General features: G+C 45.9%; 1 protein-coding gene across 2 annotated transcripts in view; it reads left to right on the top strand.

Moving 5' to 3' along the window:
* The window catches only part of LOC139373762 (adenylyl cyclase-associated protein 2-like), a 92235-nt gene that overhangs the window by 4501 nt on the left and 70341 nt on the right, over positions 1-17393 (top strand). For both annotated transcript variants that reach the window (XM_071114730.1, XM_071114729.1), the window contains exons 2-3: positions 12735-12859; positions 13078-13178. In XM_071114730.1, the coding sequence (XP_070970831.1) occupies positions 12745-12859; positions 13078-13178 (216 nt within the window). In that variant the 5' untranslated portion in view covers positions 12735-12744. The remainder of the gene's footprint in view (positions 1-12734; positions 12860-13077; positions 13179-17393) is intronic.

The following is a 17393-nucleotide window of genomic DNA, read 5'->3' as shown; positions in this document are numbered from 1 at the left end:
GGCAGCGTAGCCTAGTGGTTAGAGCGTTGGACTAGTAACCGAAAGGTTGCAAGTTCAAATCTCCAAGCTGACTTAACTGACTTAAAAGTCTTAACTGACTTTCCTAGATAAATAAAGGTAAAAGAAACTGATGAACGCTAGGTCCTACTGTAGCAGATGTCCTAATATTTCTTTCTTTTACTTTTACATTTGTGTGTATCGTTGTGTATTGTTAGATATTACTGTACTGTTGGAGCTAGGACCGCAAGCATTTTGCTACACCCGCAAGAGCATCTGCTCAACATGTATGTGACCAATACGATTTGGTTTGATTTTAGCTAGGAGGAAGGCCGAGGCATTGGTCTAAAACCCTGTTCTGCTTCTTATTTAAGTACCGGTGAGGGATGTTAATATGTTGAAGTGCAGGTGATGTCGGGAGACACAGCACAGCTCCTTCTTTGCTCATCTGAACTGAACTTGACTGTCCTGTGACAAGTGTAGAAGTGTGAGTGTTTGTGTGTCTGTCATTCTGTTGTGTGTGCATTGACCATTTTTGCACAAACTCTTTTGACTCATCACATACACTGCTGCTTCTATTTATTATCTATCCTGTTGCCTAGTCAGTCACTTTATCCTATATGTACATGCACTATATAAACAAAAGTGTGTGAACACCCCATAATTAGTGGATTCGGCTATTTCAGCCACACCTGTTGCTGACAGGTGTATAAAACCGAGCACACAGCCATGCAATCTCCATAGACAAACATTGGCAGTAGAATGGCCTTACTGAAGTGCTCAGTGACTTTTAACGTGGCACCGTCATAGGATGCCACCTTTCCAAACAGTAAGTTTGTCAAATATCTGCCCTGCTAGAGCTGCCCCGGTCAACTGTAAGTGCTGTTATTGTGAAGTGGAAACATCTAGGAGCAACAACGCTCAGCCATGAAGTAGTAGGCCACACAAGCTCACAGAAAGGGACCGCCAAGTGCTGAAGCGCATAAAAATCATATGTCCTCGGTTGCAACACTCACACAAGCCTAAGTTCACCATGCGCAATGCCAAGCGTTGCCTGGAGTGGTGTAAAGACTATGGAGCAGTGGAAACGCATTCTCTGGAGTGATGAATCACGCGTCACCATCTGGCAGTCCGACGGACAAATTGGGGTTTGGCGTAATCCAGGAGAACGCTACTTGCCCCAATCCATAGTGCCAACTGTAACATTTGGTGGAGGAGGAATAATGGTCTGGGGCTGTTTTTCATGGTTCGGGCTAGGCCCCTTAGTTCCAGTGAAGGAAAAGCTTGACGCTACAGCATAGAATGACATTCTAGACGATTCTGTGCTTCCAACTTTGTGACAACAGTTTGGGGAAGGGCCTTTCCTGTTTCAGCCTGACAATGTCCCAGTGCACAAAGCGAGGTCCATACAGAAATGGTTTGTCGAGATCGGTGTGGAAGAACTTGACTGGCCTGCAAAGAGCACTGACCTCAACCCCACCGAACACCTTTGGGATGAATTGGAATGCTGACTGCGAGCCAGGCCTAATCACAATCAATGCCCGACCTCACTAATGCTCTTGTGGCTGAATGGAGCATATCACCGCAGGAATGTTCCAAAATCTAGTGGAAAGCCTTCCCTGAAGAGTGGAGGCTGTTACAGCAGCAAAGTGGGGACCAACTCCATATTAATGCCCATGATCTTGGAACGAGACTATCAGGTGTCCACATACTTTTGGTCATGTGGTGTATCTACCTCAATTACCTCATACCCCTGCACATCAACTCAGTAGTGGTGCCCCGTGTATACAGCCAAGTTATCATCAACTCAGTACTGGTGCCTCTTGTGTATATAGCCAAGTTATCGTTACTCATTGTGTAGTTATTCTTTGTGTTATTCTTTTTCTATTATTTCTATTATTTTTCTCTCTGCATTGTTGGGAAGGGCCCATAAGTAAGCATTTCACTGTTAGTCTACCCCTCTTGTTTATGAAGCATGTGATAAATAACATTTGGATTTGAAATGTGTGTATTTGCAATTGTCTTTGTTCATGTGCTCGTGCATGTGTCCTTCCATTAGTGTTCCTGTGTGTCTGTGTGTGTGTTAGAAGGGCTAATAATCCAGTCTGTGTGACAGTGACATCACTGGTGCAGATCCCTGCATGGGGATGGCTTCCTACCGCAGTCAGGCGAATGGCCTGGCCAGTGAGGTCAATCTACACTGATAACAACCAGATCAGGTGACCAATTTGATAATGTTGGGAAGAACTTCTATGAGTCCCAAATGGCACCCTATCCCCAGACCCCTGTATAGTGCACTACTTTTGACCATAGAGTTCTGGTCAAAAATAGTGCACTATATACATCTAGCATAGACCCCACTACTACCCCACTATAGTAGGCTACACAAACTATTAAAAGCTGTGTGTGCTGTTATATTCTGTTTATTTCAGCCTCACTGCTTTACGTAATAGATTGAGAACGCTTGAAATGCACCCTTCTTTCCTTATATCCTTCTTTCCTTCTAACCTTCCTTGATCACTGGTGTTTGAAGCCTGAATGAGTGAAAGTAGAGAAGGAAATGAAAGATGAAGTAATGTGTACCGTAGTTTTTACTTCCCCTGTTCATCCAGAAAACTGATACAGCGGAGAAGTAAATTGGGCAGGGCTGGCTGAACATTTCTATCAAGTCACAGATCCATCTTCTACACTTGGCCTCCTGTCAATCTCCCTCTACCTTATCTTTGTCTGTGTCCCAAATGGTTCCCTACTACCTGTATAATGCACTACTTTTGACCAGGTTACCATTTAGGACAAGGCTTGTATATTTGTAATGTACACAATGTTCAGATAGATGACTACATCCTTAGAATAAAGTAAACCCTTACCCTAGCTCTCCACTAAAACCTGACCCCAAACACTCTTCTGTATCTGTACAAATCATATTTTTCTGTGAGCATTATATCATTCTGATGAATAATGACGTGGATGGAGTCAACTGCACTAGAAATAGCTTTTGATGTATTCAATCGATTACATAAAGCAGTGAGGCTGAAACAGACAGAACAGAACAGCACACACAGCTTTTAATACGGTCCTTTGTGTGTAGCCTATTGTAGTGGGGTCGATGCCTGATTTATAACATCTTGAGTCTTGGAGAATGACACAAGTTTGGAATAAAACACCTCGAGTGGAATGGGATTCTCATTTCTTCAGAACCCCTCTAACAGATATCTTAGCGCTGCCTTTGTTCCTGTCCCTGAATAATCTAATAGCTAGTGACATTCCAGTAGATGGAGCAGCATCCAGCTGAAGGTGTGGCTCTGTGGCTGGAGGCCTGACAACTGAACTGACCCTCCTTCAGACCTGGGTGCAAATTCTATTCGAAATCTTTCAAATACTTTTGAGAGTTTGTTGCTCTAGCCTGCCTGGAGTACCGGATAGGTGGAGTTTACAGGCTACTATTATATTGGTTCATTAACTCAGGCATACTCAATCAACATGAATCAGCCATGACCCATGACCCATGTCATGATCAGTGGTGTAAAGTACTTAAGTAAAAATACTCTAAAGTACGACTATGTAGTTGTTGGGGTATCTGTACTTTACTTTACTATTTATATTTTGGACAACTTTTACTGTTACTTCACGACATTCCTAAATAAAATAATGTACTTTTTACTCCATACATTTTCCCTGACACCCAAAAGTACTCGTTACATTTTGAATGCATAGCAGGACAGGAAAATGGTCCATGTCAAGCACTTATCAAGAGAAAATCCCTGGTCATCCCTACTGCCTCTGATCTGGCAGACTCACTAATGCTGTAAAAAATATATATTTTTATTTTTTTGTAATTATAACTTTCTTATATTTCTTTATTTGAAACAAAGATATATTTATTTTTTAGGGGGTGCTTTGTTTGTAATTTATGTATTGAGTGTTGGAGAGTACATCTGTCAATTAAAAAAAACAAGAAAATTGTGTCGTCTGGTTTGCTTAATATAAGGAATTTGAAATGAAGTTTTTTACAACTTTTACTCAAGTATGAAAATTGGGTACGTTTTCCACCATTGGTCATGATACACCTATGGTATGGTGTGCATGATGTGATATGATTGATGGCTAGCAGAATTTGAAGTCCAAGATAAACTCTGACTGCATCCCAAATGGTTCTCAATTTATTTCCTTTATAAGGCTCATTGACAGGACCAGGCCTGGCTACAGCTCCAGTGCTGGACAGATCAAGGCTCATTGACAGGACCAACGTCAACAAGGCAAAGGAGCTGATCATGCACTACAGGAAACGGAGAGCCAAGCATGCCCCATTCACATCGACGGGCTGTAGTGGAGCGGGTCGAAAGCTTTAAGTTCCTCGATGTCCACATCACTAAGGATCTATCATGGTTCAAACACACCAACACAGTCGTGAAGAGGGCACGACAATGCCTCATCCCCAGCAGGTGGCTGAAAAGATTAGTCATGGGCCCTCAGATCCTCAAAGTTCTACAGCTACACCATTGACTGGCTGCATCACCGCTTGGTATGTCAACTGCTTGGTATCTGACCGCAAGGTGCTACAGAGGGTAGTGCGTAAGGCCCAGTACATCACTGGGGCCAAGCTCCCTGCCATCCAGGACCTCTATACCAGGTGGTGTTAGAGGAAGGCCCTAAAAATAGTAAAAAGCTCCAGCGACCCAAGTCATAGACTGTTTTCTCTGCTACTACACGGCAAGCCGATACACCAAGTCTGGAACCAAGAGGACCCTGTACAGCTTCTAACCCCAAGCCATAAGACTGCTAAATAGTTAGTTAGTTAAATAGTCCGGGTAGCTATTTGGTTATTTGCATTGACCCTTTTTGTACTAACTTTTTTTGACTCATCACATACGCTGCTTTAACTGTTTTTAGTATCTATCCTCTTGCCTAGTCACTTTATTCCTAGTTATATATACATATCTACCTCAATTCCCACGTACCCCTGCATATCAACTCGGTACTGATACCCCATGTACACTACCGGTGTCATGTACTGTCATGTTGTGTCTTGTTTCTGTCCTTTCCCTTCACCCTGTCTCCCTCTGCTGGTCGTTGTTAGGTTACCTTTTCTCCCCCTCTTTCCCCCAGCTGTGCCTTGTCTCCTCCTAACTACCTCGTCACCCCTTTTCCCACCTGTTCCCTTTTTCCCTCTGATTAGTCCTCTATATCTCTCTCTGTTTCTGCTCCTGTCTTTGTCGGATTCTTGTTTGTGTTGTTCATGCCTGAACCAGACTATCGTCATGTTTGCTGCAACCTTGTCCTGTCCTGTCGGAACCTGCCGGTCCATCTGAGCCTACGTTTTGTTTTGTTATTAAAGAAGCTCTGTTTACGTTAATTCGCTTTTGGGTCCTCATTCACGCACCGTAACAGAAGAATCCGACCAAGAATGGACCCAGCGACTTCGGATCCTCTCCACTCAGCCGTCGAGATCCAGGGAGCGATGCTAGGCAGACACAAGCAGGAATTGTCTGCTGCTCGACATGCCGTTGAGACCCTGGCCACCCAAGTCTCCAACCTCACAGAACAGGTTCACCATCTCCGCCTCGATCCACCGGCCACTTCCAGGGCTTTCGAATCTCCGGAGCCCAGAATCAATAACCCGCCGTGTTACTCTGGGGAGCCCACTGAATGCCGCTCGTTCCTCACCCAGTGTGATATTGTGTTTTCTCTCCAGCCCAACACTTACTCCAGGAGCACTGCTCGTGTCGCCTACGTCATATCTCTCCTTACTGGACGGGCTCGTGAGTGGGGCACGGCAATCTGGGAGGCAAGGGCTGAGTGTACTAACCAGTATCAGGACTTTAAGGAGGAGATGATACGGGTTTTTGATCGATCTGTTTTTGGGGAGGAGGCTTCCAGGGCCCTGTCTTCCCTATGTCAGGGTAATCGATCCATAACAGACTACTCTATTGAGTTTCGCACTCTTGCTGCCTCCAGTGGCTGGAACGAGCCGGCTTTGCTCGCTCGTTTTCTGGAGGGTCTCCGCGCAGAGGTAAAGGATGAGATTCTCTCCCGGGAGGTTCCTTCCAGCGTGGATTCCTTGATTGAACTCGCTATTCGCATTGAGCGACGGGTTGATCTTCGTCACCGAGCTCGTGGAAAGGAGCTCGCGTTCTCCGTTGCCCCCCTCTCCGCATCACTACCATCTTCCTCTGCCGGCTCGGGTGCTGAGCCTATGCAGCTGGGAGGTATCCGCATCTCGACTAAGGAGAGGGAACGGAGAATCACCAACCGCCTCTGTCTCTATTGCGGTTCAGCTGGTCATTTTGTCACTTCATGTCCAGTAAAAGCCAGAGCTCATCAGTAAGCGGAGGGCTACTGGTGAGCGCTACTACTCCTGTCTCTCCTTCAAGATCCTGCACTACCTTGTCGGTCCATCTACGCTGGACCGGTTCGTCAGCTTCCTGCAGTGCCTTAATAGACTCTGGGGCGGAGGGCTGTTTTATGGACGAGACCTGGGCTCGGGAACATGACATTCCTCTCAGACAGTTAAGGGAGTCCACGGCCTTGTTCGCCCTGGATGGTAGTCCTCTCCCCAGGATTCAGCGTGAGACGCTACCTTTAACCCTCACTGTTTCTGGTAATCATAGCGAAACCATTTCTTTTTTAATTTTTCGTTCACCTTTTACACCTGTTGTTTTGGGCCATCCCTGGCTAGTTTGTCATAATCCTTCCATTAATTGGTCTAGTAATTCTATCCTCTCCTGGAACGTCTCTTGTCATGTGAAATGTTTAATGTCTGCTATCCCTCCTGTTTCCTCTGTCTCTTCTTCACAGGAGGAGCCTGGTGATTTGACAGGGGTGCCGGAGGAATATCACGATCTGCGCACGGTGTTCAGTCGGTCCAGGGCCACCTCTCTTCCTCCACACCGGTCGTATGATTGTAGTATTGATCTCCTTCCGGGAACCACTCCCCCCCGGGGTAGACTATACTCTCTGTCGGCTCCCGAACGTAAGGCTCTCGAAGATTATTTGTCTGTAGCTCTTGCCGCCGGTACCATAGTCCCCTCCTCCTCTCCCGCCGGAGCGGGGTTTTTTTTTGTTAAGAAGAAGGACGGGTCCCTGCGCCCCTGCATAGATTATCGAGGGCTGAATGACATAACAGTGAAGAATCGTTATCCGCTTCCTCTTATGTCTTCAGCCTTCGAGATCCTGCAGGGTGCCAGGTTTTTCACTAAGTTGGACCTTCGTAACGCTTACCATCTCGTGCGCATCAGGGAGGGGGACGAGTGGAAGACGGCGTTTAACACTCCGTTAGGGCACTTTGAATACCGGGTTCTTCCTTTCGGCCTCGCTAACGCTCCAGCTGTCTTTCAGGCATTAGTCAATGATGTCCTGAGAGACATGCTGAACATCTTTGTTTTCGTTTACCTTGACGATATCCTGATTTTTTCACCGTCACTCCAGATTCATGTTCAGCACGTTCGACGTGTCCTCCAGCGCCTTTTAGAGAATTGTCTTTTTGTGAAGGCTGAGAAGTGCTCTTTTCATGCCTCCTCCGTCACATTTCTCGGTTCTGTTATTTCCGCTGAAGGCATTAAGATGGATCCCGCTAAGGTCCAAGCTGTCATTGATTGGCCCGTCCCTAAGTCACGCGTCGAGTTGCAGCGCTTTCTCGGCTTCGCGAACTTCTATCGTCGTTTCATCCGTAATTTCGGTCAGGTGGCAGCCCCTCTCACAGCCCTTACTTCTGTCAAGACGTGCTTTAAGTGGTCCGTTTCCGCCCAGGGAGCTTTTGATCTCCTCAAGAATCGTTTTACATCCGCACCTATCCTTGTTACACCTGACGTCTCTAGACAGTTCATTGTCGAGGTTGACGCGTCAGAGGTGGGCGTGGGAGCCATTCTTTCTCAGCGCTCCTTCTCTGACGACAAGGTCCACCCTTGCGCGTATTTTTCTCATCGCCTGTCGCCGTCGGAACGTAACTATGATGTGGGAAACCGCGAACTGCTCGCCATCCGCTTAGCCCTAGGCGAATGGCGACAGTGGTTGGAGGGGGCGACCGTTCCTTTTGTCGTTTGGACTGACCATAGGAACCTTGAGTACATCCGTTCTGCCAAACGACTTAATGCGCGTCAGGCGCGCTGGGCGCTGTTTTTCGCTCGTTTCGAGTTCGTGATTTCTTATCGTCCGGGCTCTAAGAACACCAAGCCTGATGCTTTATCTCGTCTCTTCAGTTCTTCAGTAGCCTCCACTGACCCCGAGGGGATTCTCCCTGAGGGGCGTGTTGTCGGGTTGACTGTCTGGGGAATTGAGAGGCAGGTAAAGCAAGCACTCACTCAAACTCCGTCACCGCGCGCTTGTCCCAGGAACCTTCTTTTCGTTCCCGTTCCTACTCGTCTGGCCGTTCTTCAGTAGGCTCACTCTGCCAAGTTAGCCGGCCACCCTGGCGTTCGGGGTACGCTTGCTTCCATTCGCCAGCGCTTTTGGTGGCCCACCCGGGAGCATGACACGCGTCGCTTCGTGGCTGCTTGTTCGGTCTGCGCGCAGACTAAGTCCGGTAACTCTCCTCCTGCCGGCCGTCTCAGGCCGCTTCCCATTCCCTCTCGACCGTGGTCTCACATCGCCTTAGATTTTGTCACCGGACTGCCTTCGTCAGCGGGGAAGACTGTTATTCTTACGGTTGTCGACAGGTTCTCTAAGGCGGCTCATTTTATTCCCCTTGCTAAGCTTCCTTCTGCTAAAGAGACGGCACAAATCATCATCGAGAATGTTTTCAGAATTCATGGCCTTCCGTCAGATGTCGTTTCGGACAGAGGTCCGCAATTCACGTCTCAATTTTGGAGGGAGTTTTGCCGTTTGATTGGGGCTTCCGTCAGTCTCTCTTCCGGCTTTCACCCCCAGTCTAACGGTCAAGCAGAACGGGCCAATCAGACTATTGGTCGCATCTTACGCAGTCTTTCTTTTCGCAACCCTGCGTCTTGGTCAGAACAGCTCCCCTGGGCAGAATACGCCCACAACTCGCTTCCTTCGTCTGCGACCGGGCTATCTCCTTTTCAGAGTAGCCTCGGGTACCAGCCTCCGCTGTTCTCATCTCAGTTCGCCGAGTCCAGCGTCCCCTCCGCTCAGGCTTTTGTCCAACGTTGCGAGCGCACCTGGAAGAGGGTCAGGTCTGCACTTTGCCGTTATAGGGCGCAGACTGTGAGGGCTGCTAATAAGCGTAGAACTAAGAGTCCTAGATATTGTCGCGGTCAGAGAGTTTGGCTCTCCACTCAGAACCTTCCCCTTAAGACCACTTCTCGCAAGTTGACCCCGCGGTTCATTGGTCCGTTCCGTATTTCTCGGATCATTAATCCTGTCGCAGTTCGACTTCTTCTTCCGCGATATCTTCGTCGCGTCCACCCGGTCTTCCATGTCTCCTGTGTCAAGCCCGTTCTTCGCGCCCCCGCTCGTCTTCCCCCCCCCCCCCCCCATCCTTGTCGAGGGCGCACCCATCTACAGGGTCCGTAGGATTTTGGACATGCGTCCTCGGGGCCGTGGTCATCAGTACCTAGTAGATTGGGAGGGGTACGGTCCTGAGGAGAGGAGTTGGGTTCCCTCTCGGGACGTGCTGGACCGTGCGCTGATCGATGATTTCCTCCGTTGCCGCCAGGTTTCCTCCTCGAGTGCGCCAGGAGGCGCTCGGTGAGTGGGGGGGTACTGTCATGTACTGTCATGTTGTGTCTTGTTTCTGTCCTTTCCCTTCACCCTGTCTCCCTCTGCTGGTCGTTGTTAGGTTACCTTTTCTCCCCCTCTTTCCCCCAGCTGTGCCTTGTCTCCTCCTAACTACCTCGTCACCCCTTTTCCCACCTGTTCCCTTTTTCCCTCTGATTAGTCCTCTATATCTCTCTCTGTTTCTGCTCCTGTCTTTGTCGGATTCTTGTTTGTGTTGTTCATGCCTGAACCAGACTATCGTCATGTTTGCTGCAACCTTGTCCTGTCCTGTCGGAACCTGCCGGTCCATCTGAGCCTACGTTTTGTTTTGTTATTAAAGAAGCTCTGTTTACGTTAATTCGCTTTTGGGTCCTCATTCACGCACCGTAACAACCGGTCAACAGTTTTAGAACACCTACTCATTCAAGGGTATTTCTTTATTTTTACTATTTTCTACATTGTAGAATAATAGTGAAGACATCAAAACTATGAAATAACATTGAATCATGTAGTAACCAAAAAAGTGTATAAAATATATTTTATATTTGAGATTCTTCAAATAGCCACCTTTTGCATTGTTGACAGCTTCGCACACTCTTTGTATTCTCTCAACCAGCTTCACCTGGAATGCTTTTCCAATAGTCTTGAAGGAGTTTCCACATATGCTGAGCACTTGTTGGCTGCATTTCCTTCACTCTGCGGTCCGACTCATCCTAAATCATCTCAATTGGGTTGAGTTTGGGGGATTGTGGAGGCCAGGTTGTCTGATGCAGCACTCCATCACTCTCCTTATTGGTCAAATAGCCCTTACACAGCCTGGAGGTGTGTTGTGTCATTGTCCTGTTGAAAAACAAGTGACGGGATGGTGTATCGCTGCAGAATGCTGTGGTAGCCATGCTGGTTAAGTGTGCCTTGAATTTTAAATAAATCACAGACAGTATCATCAGAGCCACCCCCACACACACACACACACCGTAACACCTCCTCCTCCATGCTTTGCGGTGGGAAATACACATGCAGAGGTCATCCGTTCACCCACACCTCGTCTCACAAAGACACAACAGTTTGAACCAAAAATCTCAAATTTGGACTCCAGACCAAAGGACAGATTTCCACTGGTCTAATGCCCCAAGCAAGTCTCTTCTTATTATTGTTGTCCTTTAGTAGTGGTGTTAGTGGTATCTTTGCAGCAATTTGACCATGAAGGCCTGATTCACACAGTCTCATCTGAACAGTTGATGTTGAGATGTGTCTCTTACTTGAACTCTGTGAAGCATTTATTTGGGCTGCAATTTCTGAGGCTGGTAACTCTAATGAACTTATCCTCTGCAGCAGAGATACCTCTGGGTCTTCCATTCCTGTGGCGGTCCTCATGAGAGCCAGTTTCATCCTAGCGCTTGATGGTTTTTGTGACTGCACTTGAAGAAACTTTCAAAGTTCTTGAAATTTTGCGTATTGACTGACCTTCATGTCTTAAAGTAATGGACTGTTTCTCTTTGATTATTTGACCTGTTCTTGACTAAATATAGACTTGGACTTTTACCAAATAGGGTTATCTTCTGTATACCACCCCTACCTTGTCACAACACAACTGATTGGCTCAAACACATTAAGAAGGAAAGAAATTCCACAAATGTACTTTTAACAAGGCACACCTGTTTAATTGAAAAGCATTCCAGGTGATTACCTCCATGAAGCTGGTTGAGAGAATGCCAAGACTGTGCAAAGCTGGCATCAAGGTGGCTATTTTGAAGGATCTCAAATATAACACATATTTTGACTTGTTTATCAATGTTTTGGTTACTACATGATTCTAGATGTGTTATTTCATAGTTTTGTTGTCTCCACTATTATTCTACAATATAGAACATAGTAAAAATAAAGAAAAACCCTTGAATGAGTAGGTGTTCTAAACCGTTTGACCGGTAGTGTATATAGCCATGTTATCGTTACTCATTGTGTATTTATTATTATTTTATTAATTTGTGTTTTACTTTTCAATTATTTCAATTATTTTTCTCTCTGCATTGTTGGGAAGGGCCAATAAGTAAGCATTTCACTCTTGTTCTAAACCTGGTGTTTACGAAGCAAATAAAATGTTGTTGATTTGATTGATTGATTGACCAGGCCTGTCTACAGGCCCACTGATGGACATATTAACGCTCTTTGACAGGACCAGCCATGGTTACAGCCCCAGGCTCTTTGACAGGATCAGCCATGGTTACAGCCCCAGGCTCTTTGATTGGACCAGCCATGGTTACAGCCCCAGGCTCTTTGATTGGACCAGCCATGGTTACAGCCCCAGGCTCTTTGATTGGACCAGCCATGGTTACAGCCCCAGGGTCTTTGATTGGACCAGCCATGGTTACAGCCCCAGGCTCTTTGATTGGACCAGCCATGGTTACAGCCCCAGGCTCTTTGATTGAACCATCCATGGCTACAGCCCCAAGCTCTTTGACAGGATCAGCCATGGTTACAGCCCCAGGCTCTTTGATTGGATCAGCCATGGTTACAGCCCCAGGCTCTTTGACAGGATCAGCCATGGCTACAGCCCCAGGCTCTTTGACAGGATTAGCCATGGTTACAGCCCCAGGCTCTTTGACAGAACCAGCCATGGTTACAGCCCCAGGCTCTTTGATTGGACAAGCCATGGTTACAGCCCCAGGCTCTTTGACAGGATCAGCCATGGTTACAGCCCCAGGCTCTTTGATTGGACCAGCCATGGTTACAGCCCCAGGCTCTTTGATTGGACCAGCCATGGTTATAGCCCCAGGCTCTTTGATTGGACCAGCCATGGTTACAGTCCCAGGCTCTTTGACAGGATCAGCCATGGTTACAGCCCCAGGCTCTTTGACAGAACCAGCCATGGTTACAGCCCCAGGCTCTTTGATTGGACCAGCCATGGTTACAGCCCCAGGCTCTTTGACAGGATCAGCCATGGTTACAGCCCCAGGCTCTTTGACAGGATCAGCCATGGTTACAGCCCCAGGCTCTTTGACAGGATCAGCCATGGTTACAGCTCAAGTCTCTTTGATTGGACCAGCCATGGTTACAGCCCCAGACTGACTTTCTCCACTTCCTTCTAGGGCCACCACCATGGAAAAATTAGTTCAGAGGCTGGAGCAGGCCGTGATTCGCTTAGAGCAGGTGTCCGTCAACATGCAGGTGTCCAATGGCATGGCCAACGGGGACTGTAACGGGATCAACGGAGGTGAGTAGTAGAATTCTCAAGGTCCAGGTTACGACAGCGGTGTTTAGCATTGGCTAGTGAGGCAGAGTAACCAGGAGGTTCAATGTTTAAGGTTCTAGGTTCAACTGGGAACTACTTTATGCAATGAACATTTCTGAACATATAATACTGTATGTAAAAGTAGAGTATAGTCATTGTTTTATCCTGCTTCTTCCTCTCCTCCACTCCTGTCTCTACAGGTCTGTCCCAGTGTATGGATGCCTTTGACGTGCTGCTGTTGGGGCCAGTGTCAGAGTACCTGAAGAATAGCAGAGCCATAGGAGACGATGTGGAGAACCATGTGAGTGGTGTGTACGTGCGCGCGTGTGTGTGCATGTGACTGATTCTCCTTAAGTGTATTTGAGTGGCGTCTTGCAAAGGCTGCAAATGAGAAATGGCTCTGCGCCATTAAGAGCACAAAGTCTTCTCCTCAATCCCCAAATCCCTCAAACGTTCTCACACACACACACTCACACACACCAGCTGTCTCAGACAGGGGGCTGTCCACAGCTGCTGTCTTGGTTAACACACTGGTGTTATATTTGGGCTTTATCTGAAAATGTTAGTCTACAGTAAGTGAAACGAAGCAGGCCCTTTCCCTTTACTAGAATATGTGGACAACTACAAATACCTGGGTGTCTGTCTAGACTGTAAACTCTCCTTCCAGACTCACATTAAGCGTCTCCAATCCAAAATTAAATCTAGAATTGGCTTCCTATTTCGCAACAAAGCCTCCTTCACTCATGCTGCCAAACATACCCCCGTAAAACGGACTATCCCACTAATCCTTGGCTTCGGCGATATCATTTACAAAATAGTCTCCAACACTCTACTCAGCAAACTGGATGCAGTCTATCACAGTGCCATCTGTTTTGTCACAAACGCCCCATATACTACCCACCACTGAGACCTGTATGCTCTCGTTGGCTGGCCCTCACTACATATCCATTGCCAAACCCACTGGCTCCAGGTCATCTACAAGTCTTTGCTAGGTAAAGCTCCACCTTATCTCAGCTCACTGGTCACCATAGCAACACCCACCGGTAGCACGCTCTCCAGCAGATATATTTCACTGGTCACCCCCAAAGCCAACACTTCCTTTGGCCGCCTTTCCTTCCAATTCTCTGCTGCCAATGACTGGAACGAATTGCAAAAATCTCTAAGGCTGAAGCCTTGTATCTCCCTCTCTAAGTTTAATCTGTCAGAGCAGCTTACCGATCACTGTACCTGTACACAGCCGATGTGTAAATAGCACACCCTACCTCATCCCCATATTATTACTTGCTCTTGCTCTTGCTCTTTTGCACCCCAGTGTCTCTCTTGCACATCATCATCTGCACATCTATCACTCCAGTATTAATGATCAATTATTTTGCCTCTAGGGCCTATTTGTTACCTACATCTCCCGACTCTTCTACATTTGCACACACTGTACAGATATTTTTCTATTTTTCTTTTCTATTGTGTTATTGACTGCACGTTTGTTTATGTGTAACTCTGTGTTGTTTTTGTCACAGTGCTTTGCTTTATCTTGGCCAGGTTGCAGTTGTAAATGAGAACTTGTTCTCAACTGGTCTGCCTGGTTAAATAAAGGTAAAATAAAAATAAAACGGACAGAAACTCAAAGTATGTGATATTTGTAACAGAGTAGGCGCTGAGAATACACAAAAAAGATCATTAGGATTTGAATTGAGTTGAGTTTTATTTAAGGTACTATGGCAGCTACAAGCTGAACAGCATTAGCACATTCCATAGCACATACCAGGAAACACAGTTAAACACAGTTAAATCAATAAACTGAGAGACAAGCACATCTAAAAGTAAAGAAAGGGAGTTGAAGGAAAGAATGGATCACCACAGAATGATATAAATAAATAAATATGAAACTAAGAAAGTCACCTACCCTGTTCTCACAGGCTGCTATTCTACTTCTACTCTGTTCTCACAGGCTGCTATTCTACTTCTACTCTGTTCTTACAGGCTGCTATTCTACTTCTACTCTGTTCTCACAGGCTACTATTCTACTTCTACTCTGTTTTCACACGCTACTATTCTACTTCTTCTCTGTTCTCACAGGCTGCTATTCTACTTCTACTCTGTTCTCACAGGCTGCTATTCTTCTTCTACTCTGTTCTCACACTCTACTTTTCTACTTCTACTCTGTTCTCACTGGCTACTATTCTACTTCTACTCTGTTCTCACAGGCTACTATTCTACTTCTACTCTGTTCTCACTGGCTGCTGTTCTACTTCTACTCTGTTCTCACAGACTGCTATTCTACTTCTACTCTGTTCTCACAGGTTACTATTCTACTTCTACTCTCTCTGTTCTCACAGGCTGCTATTCTTCTTCTACTCTGTTCTCACACTCTACTTTTCTACTTCTACTCTGTTCTCACTGGCTACTATTCTACTTCTACCCTGTTCTCACAGGCTACTATTCTACTTCTACTCTGTTCTCACAGGCTACTATTCTACTTCTACTCTGTTCTCACTGGCTACTATTCTACTTCTACTCTGTTCTCACAGGCTACTATTCTACTTCTACTCTGTTTTCACAGGCTGCTATTCTACTTCTACTCTGTTCTCACAGGCTGCTATTCTACTTCTACTCTGTTCTCACAGGCTGCTATTCTACTTCTACTCTGTTCTCACAGGCTACTATTCTACTTCTACTCTGTTTTCACACGCTACTATTCTACTTCTACTCTGTTCTCACAGGCTGCTATTCTACTTCTACTCTGTTCTCACAGGCTGCTATTCTTCTTCTACTCTGTTCTCACACTCTACTTTTCTACTTCTACCCTGTTCTCACAGGCACCTATTCTACTTCTACTCTGTTCTCACAGGCTACTATTCTACTTCTACTCTGTTCTCACAGGTTACTATTCTACTTCTACTCTCTCTGTTCTCACACTCTACTATTCTACATCTACTCTGTTCTCACAGGCTACTATTCTACTTCTACTCTGTTCTCACTGGCTGCTATTCTACTTCTACTCTGTTCTCACAGGTTACTCTACTATTCTACATCTACTCTGTTCTCACAGGCTACTATTCTACTTCTACTCTGTTCTCACAGGCTACTATTCTACTTCTACTCTGTTCTCACAGGCTGCTATTCTTCTTCTACTCTGTTCTCACACTCTACTTTTCTACTTCTACCCTGTTCTCACAGGCTACTATTCTACTTCTACTCTGTTCTCACAGGCTACTATTCTACTTCTACTCTGTTCTCACTGGCTACTATTCTACTTCTACTCTGTTCTCACAGGCTGCTATTCTACTTCTACTCTGTTCTCACAGGTTACTATTCTACTTCTACTCTCTCTGTTCTCACACTCTACTATTCTACATCTACTCTGTTCTCACAGGCTACTATTCTACTTCTACTCTGTTCTCACAGGCTACTATTCTACTTCTACTCTGTTCTCACTGGCTGCTATTCTACTTCTACTCTGTTCTCACAGGCTGCTATTCTACTTCTACTCTGTTCTCACAGGTTACTATTCTACTTCTACTCTGTTCTCACAGGCTGCTATTCTACTTCTACTCTGTTCTCACAGGCTGCTATTCTTCTTCTACTCTGTTCTCACACTCTACTTTTCTACTTCTACTCTGTTCTCACTGGCTACTATTCTACTTCTACTCTGTTCTCACAGGCTACTATTCTACTTCTACTCTGTTCTCACTGGCTGCTATTCTACTTCTACTCTGTTCTCACAGGCTGCTATTCTACATCTACTCTGTTCTCACAGGCTACTATTCTACTTCTACTCTGTTCTCACAGGCTGCTATTCTACTTCTACTCTGTTCTCACAGGCTGCTATTCTTCTTCTACTCTGTTCTCACACTCTACTTTTCTAATTCTACCCTGTTCTCACAGGCTACTATTCTACTTCTACTCTGTTCTCACTGGCTACTATTCTACTTCTACTCTGTTCTCACAGGCTACTATTCTACTTCTACTCTGTTCTCACAGGCTGCTATTCTACTTCTACTCTGTTCTCACAGGCTGCTATTCTACTTCTACTCTGTTCTCACAGGCTGCTATTCTACTTCTACTCTGTTCTCACAGGCTACTATTCTACTTCTACTCTGTTTTCACAGGCTACTATTCTACTTCTACTCTGTTCTCACAGGCTGCTATTCTACTTCTACTCTGTTCTCACAGGCTGCTATTCTTCTTCTACTCTGTTCTCACACTCTACTTTTCTACTTCTACTCTGTTCTCACAGGCACCTATTCTACTTCTACTCTGTTCTCACAGGCTACTATTCTACTTCTACTCTGTTCTCACAGGCTACTATTCTACTTCTACTCTGTTCTCACTGGCTACTATTCTACTTCTACTCTGTTCTCACAGGCTACTATTCTACTTCTACTCTGTTCTCACAGGCTGCTATTCTTCTTCTACTCTGTTCTCACACTCTACTTTTCTACTTCTACTCTGTTCTCACTGGCTACTATTCTACTTCTACTCTGTTCTCACAGGCTACTATTCTACTTCTACTCTG

The sequence above is a fragment of the Oncorhynchus clarkii genome, chromosome 18, assembly GCF_045791955.1.
Source record: "Oncorhynchus clarkii lewisi isolate Uvic-CL-2024 chromosome 18, UVic_Ocla_1.0, whole genome shotgun sequence".
Lineage (NCBI taxonomy): Eukaryota > Metazoa > Chordata > Actinopteri > Salmoniformes > Salmonidae > Oncorhynchus > Oncorhynchus clarkii.
The sequence above is the reverse complement of the archived record's forward strand: the minus strand, read 5'-3'. Positions and strand labels throughout refer to the sequence as shown.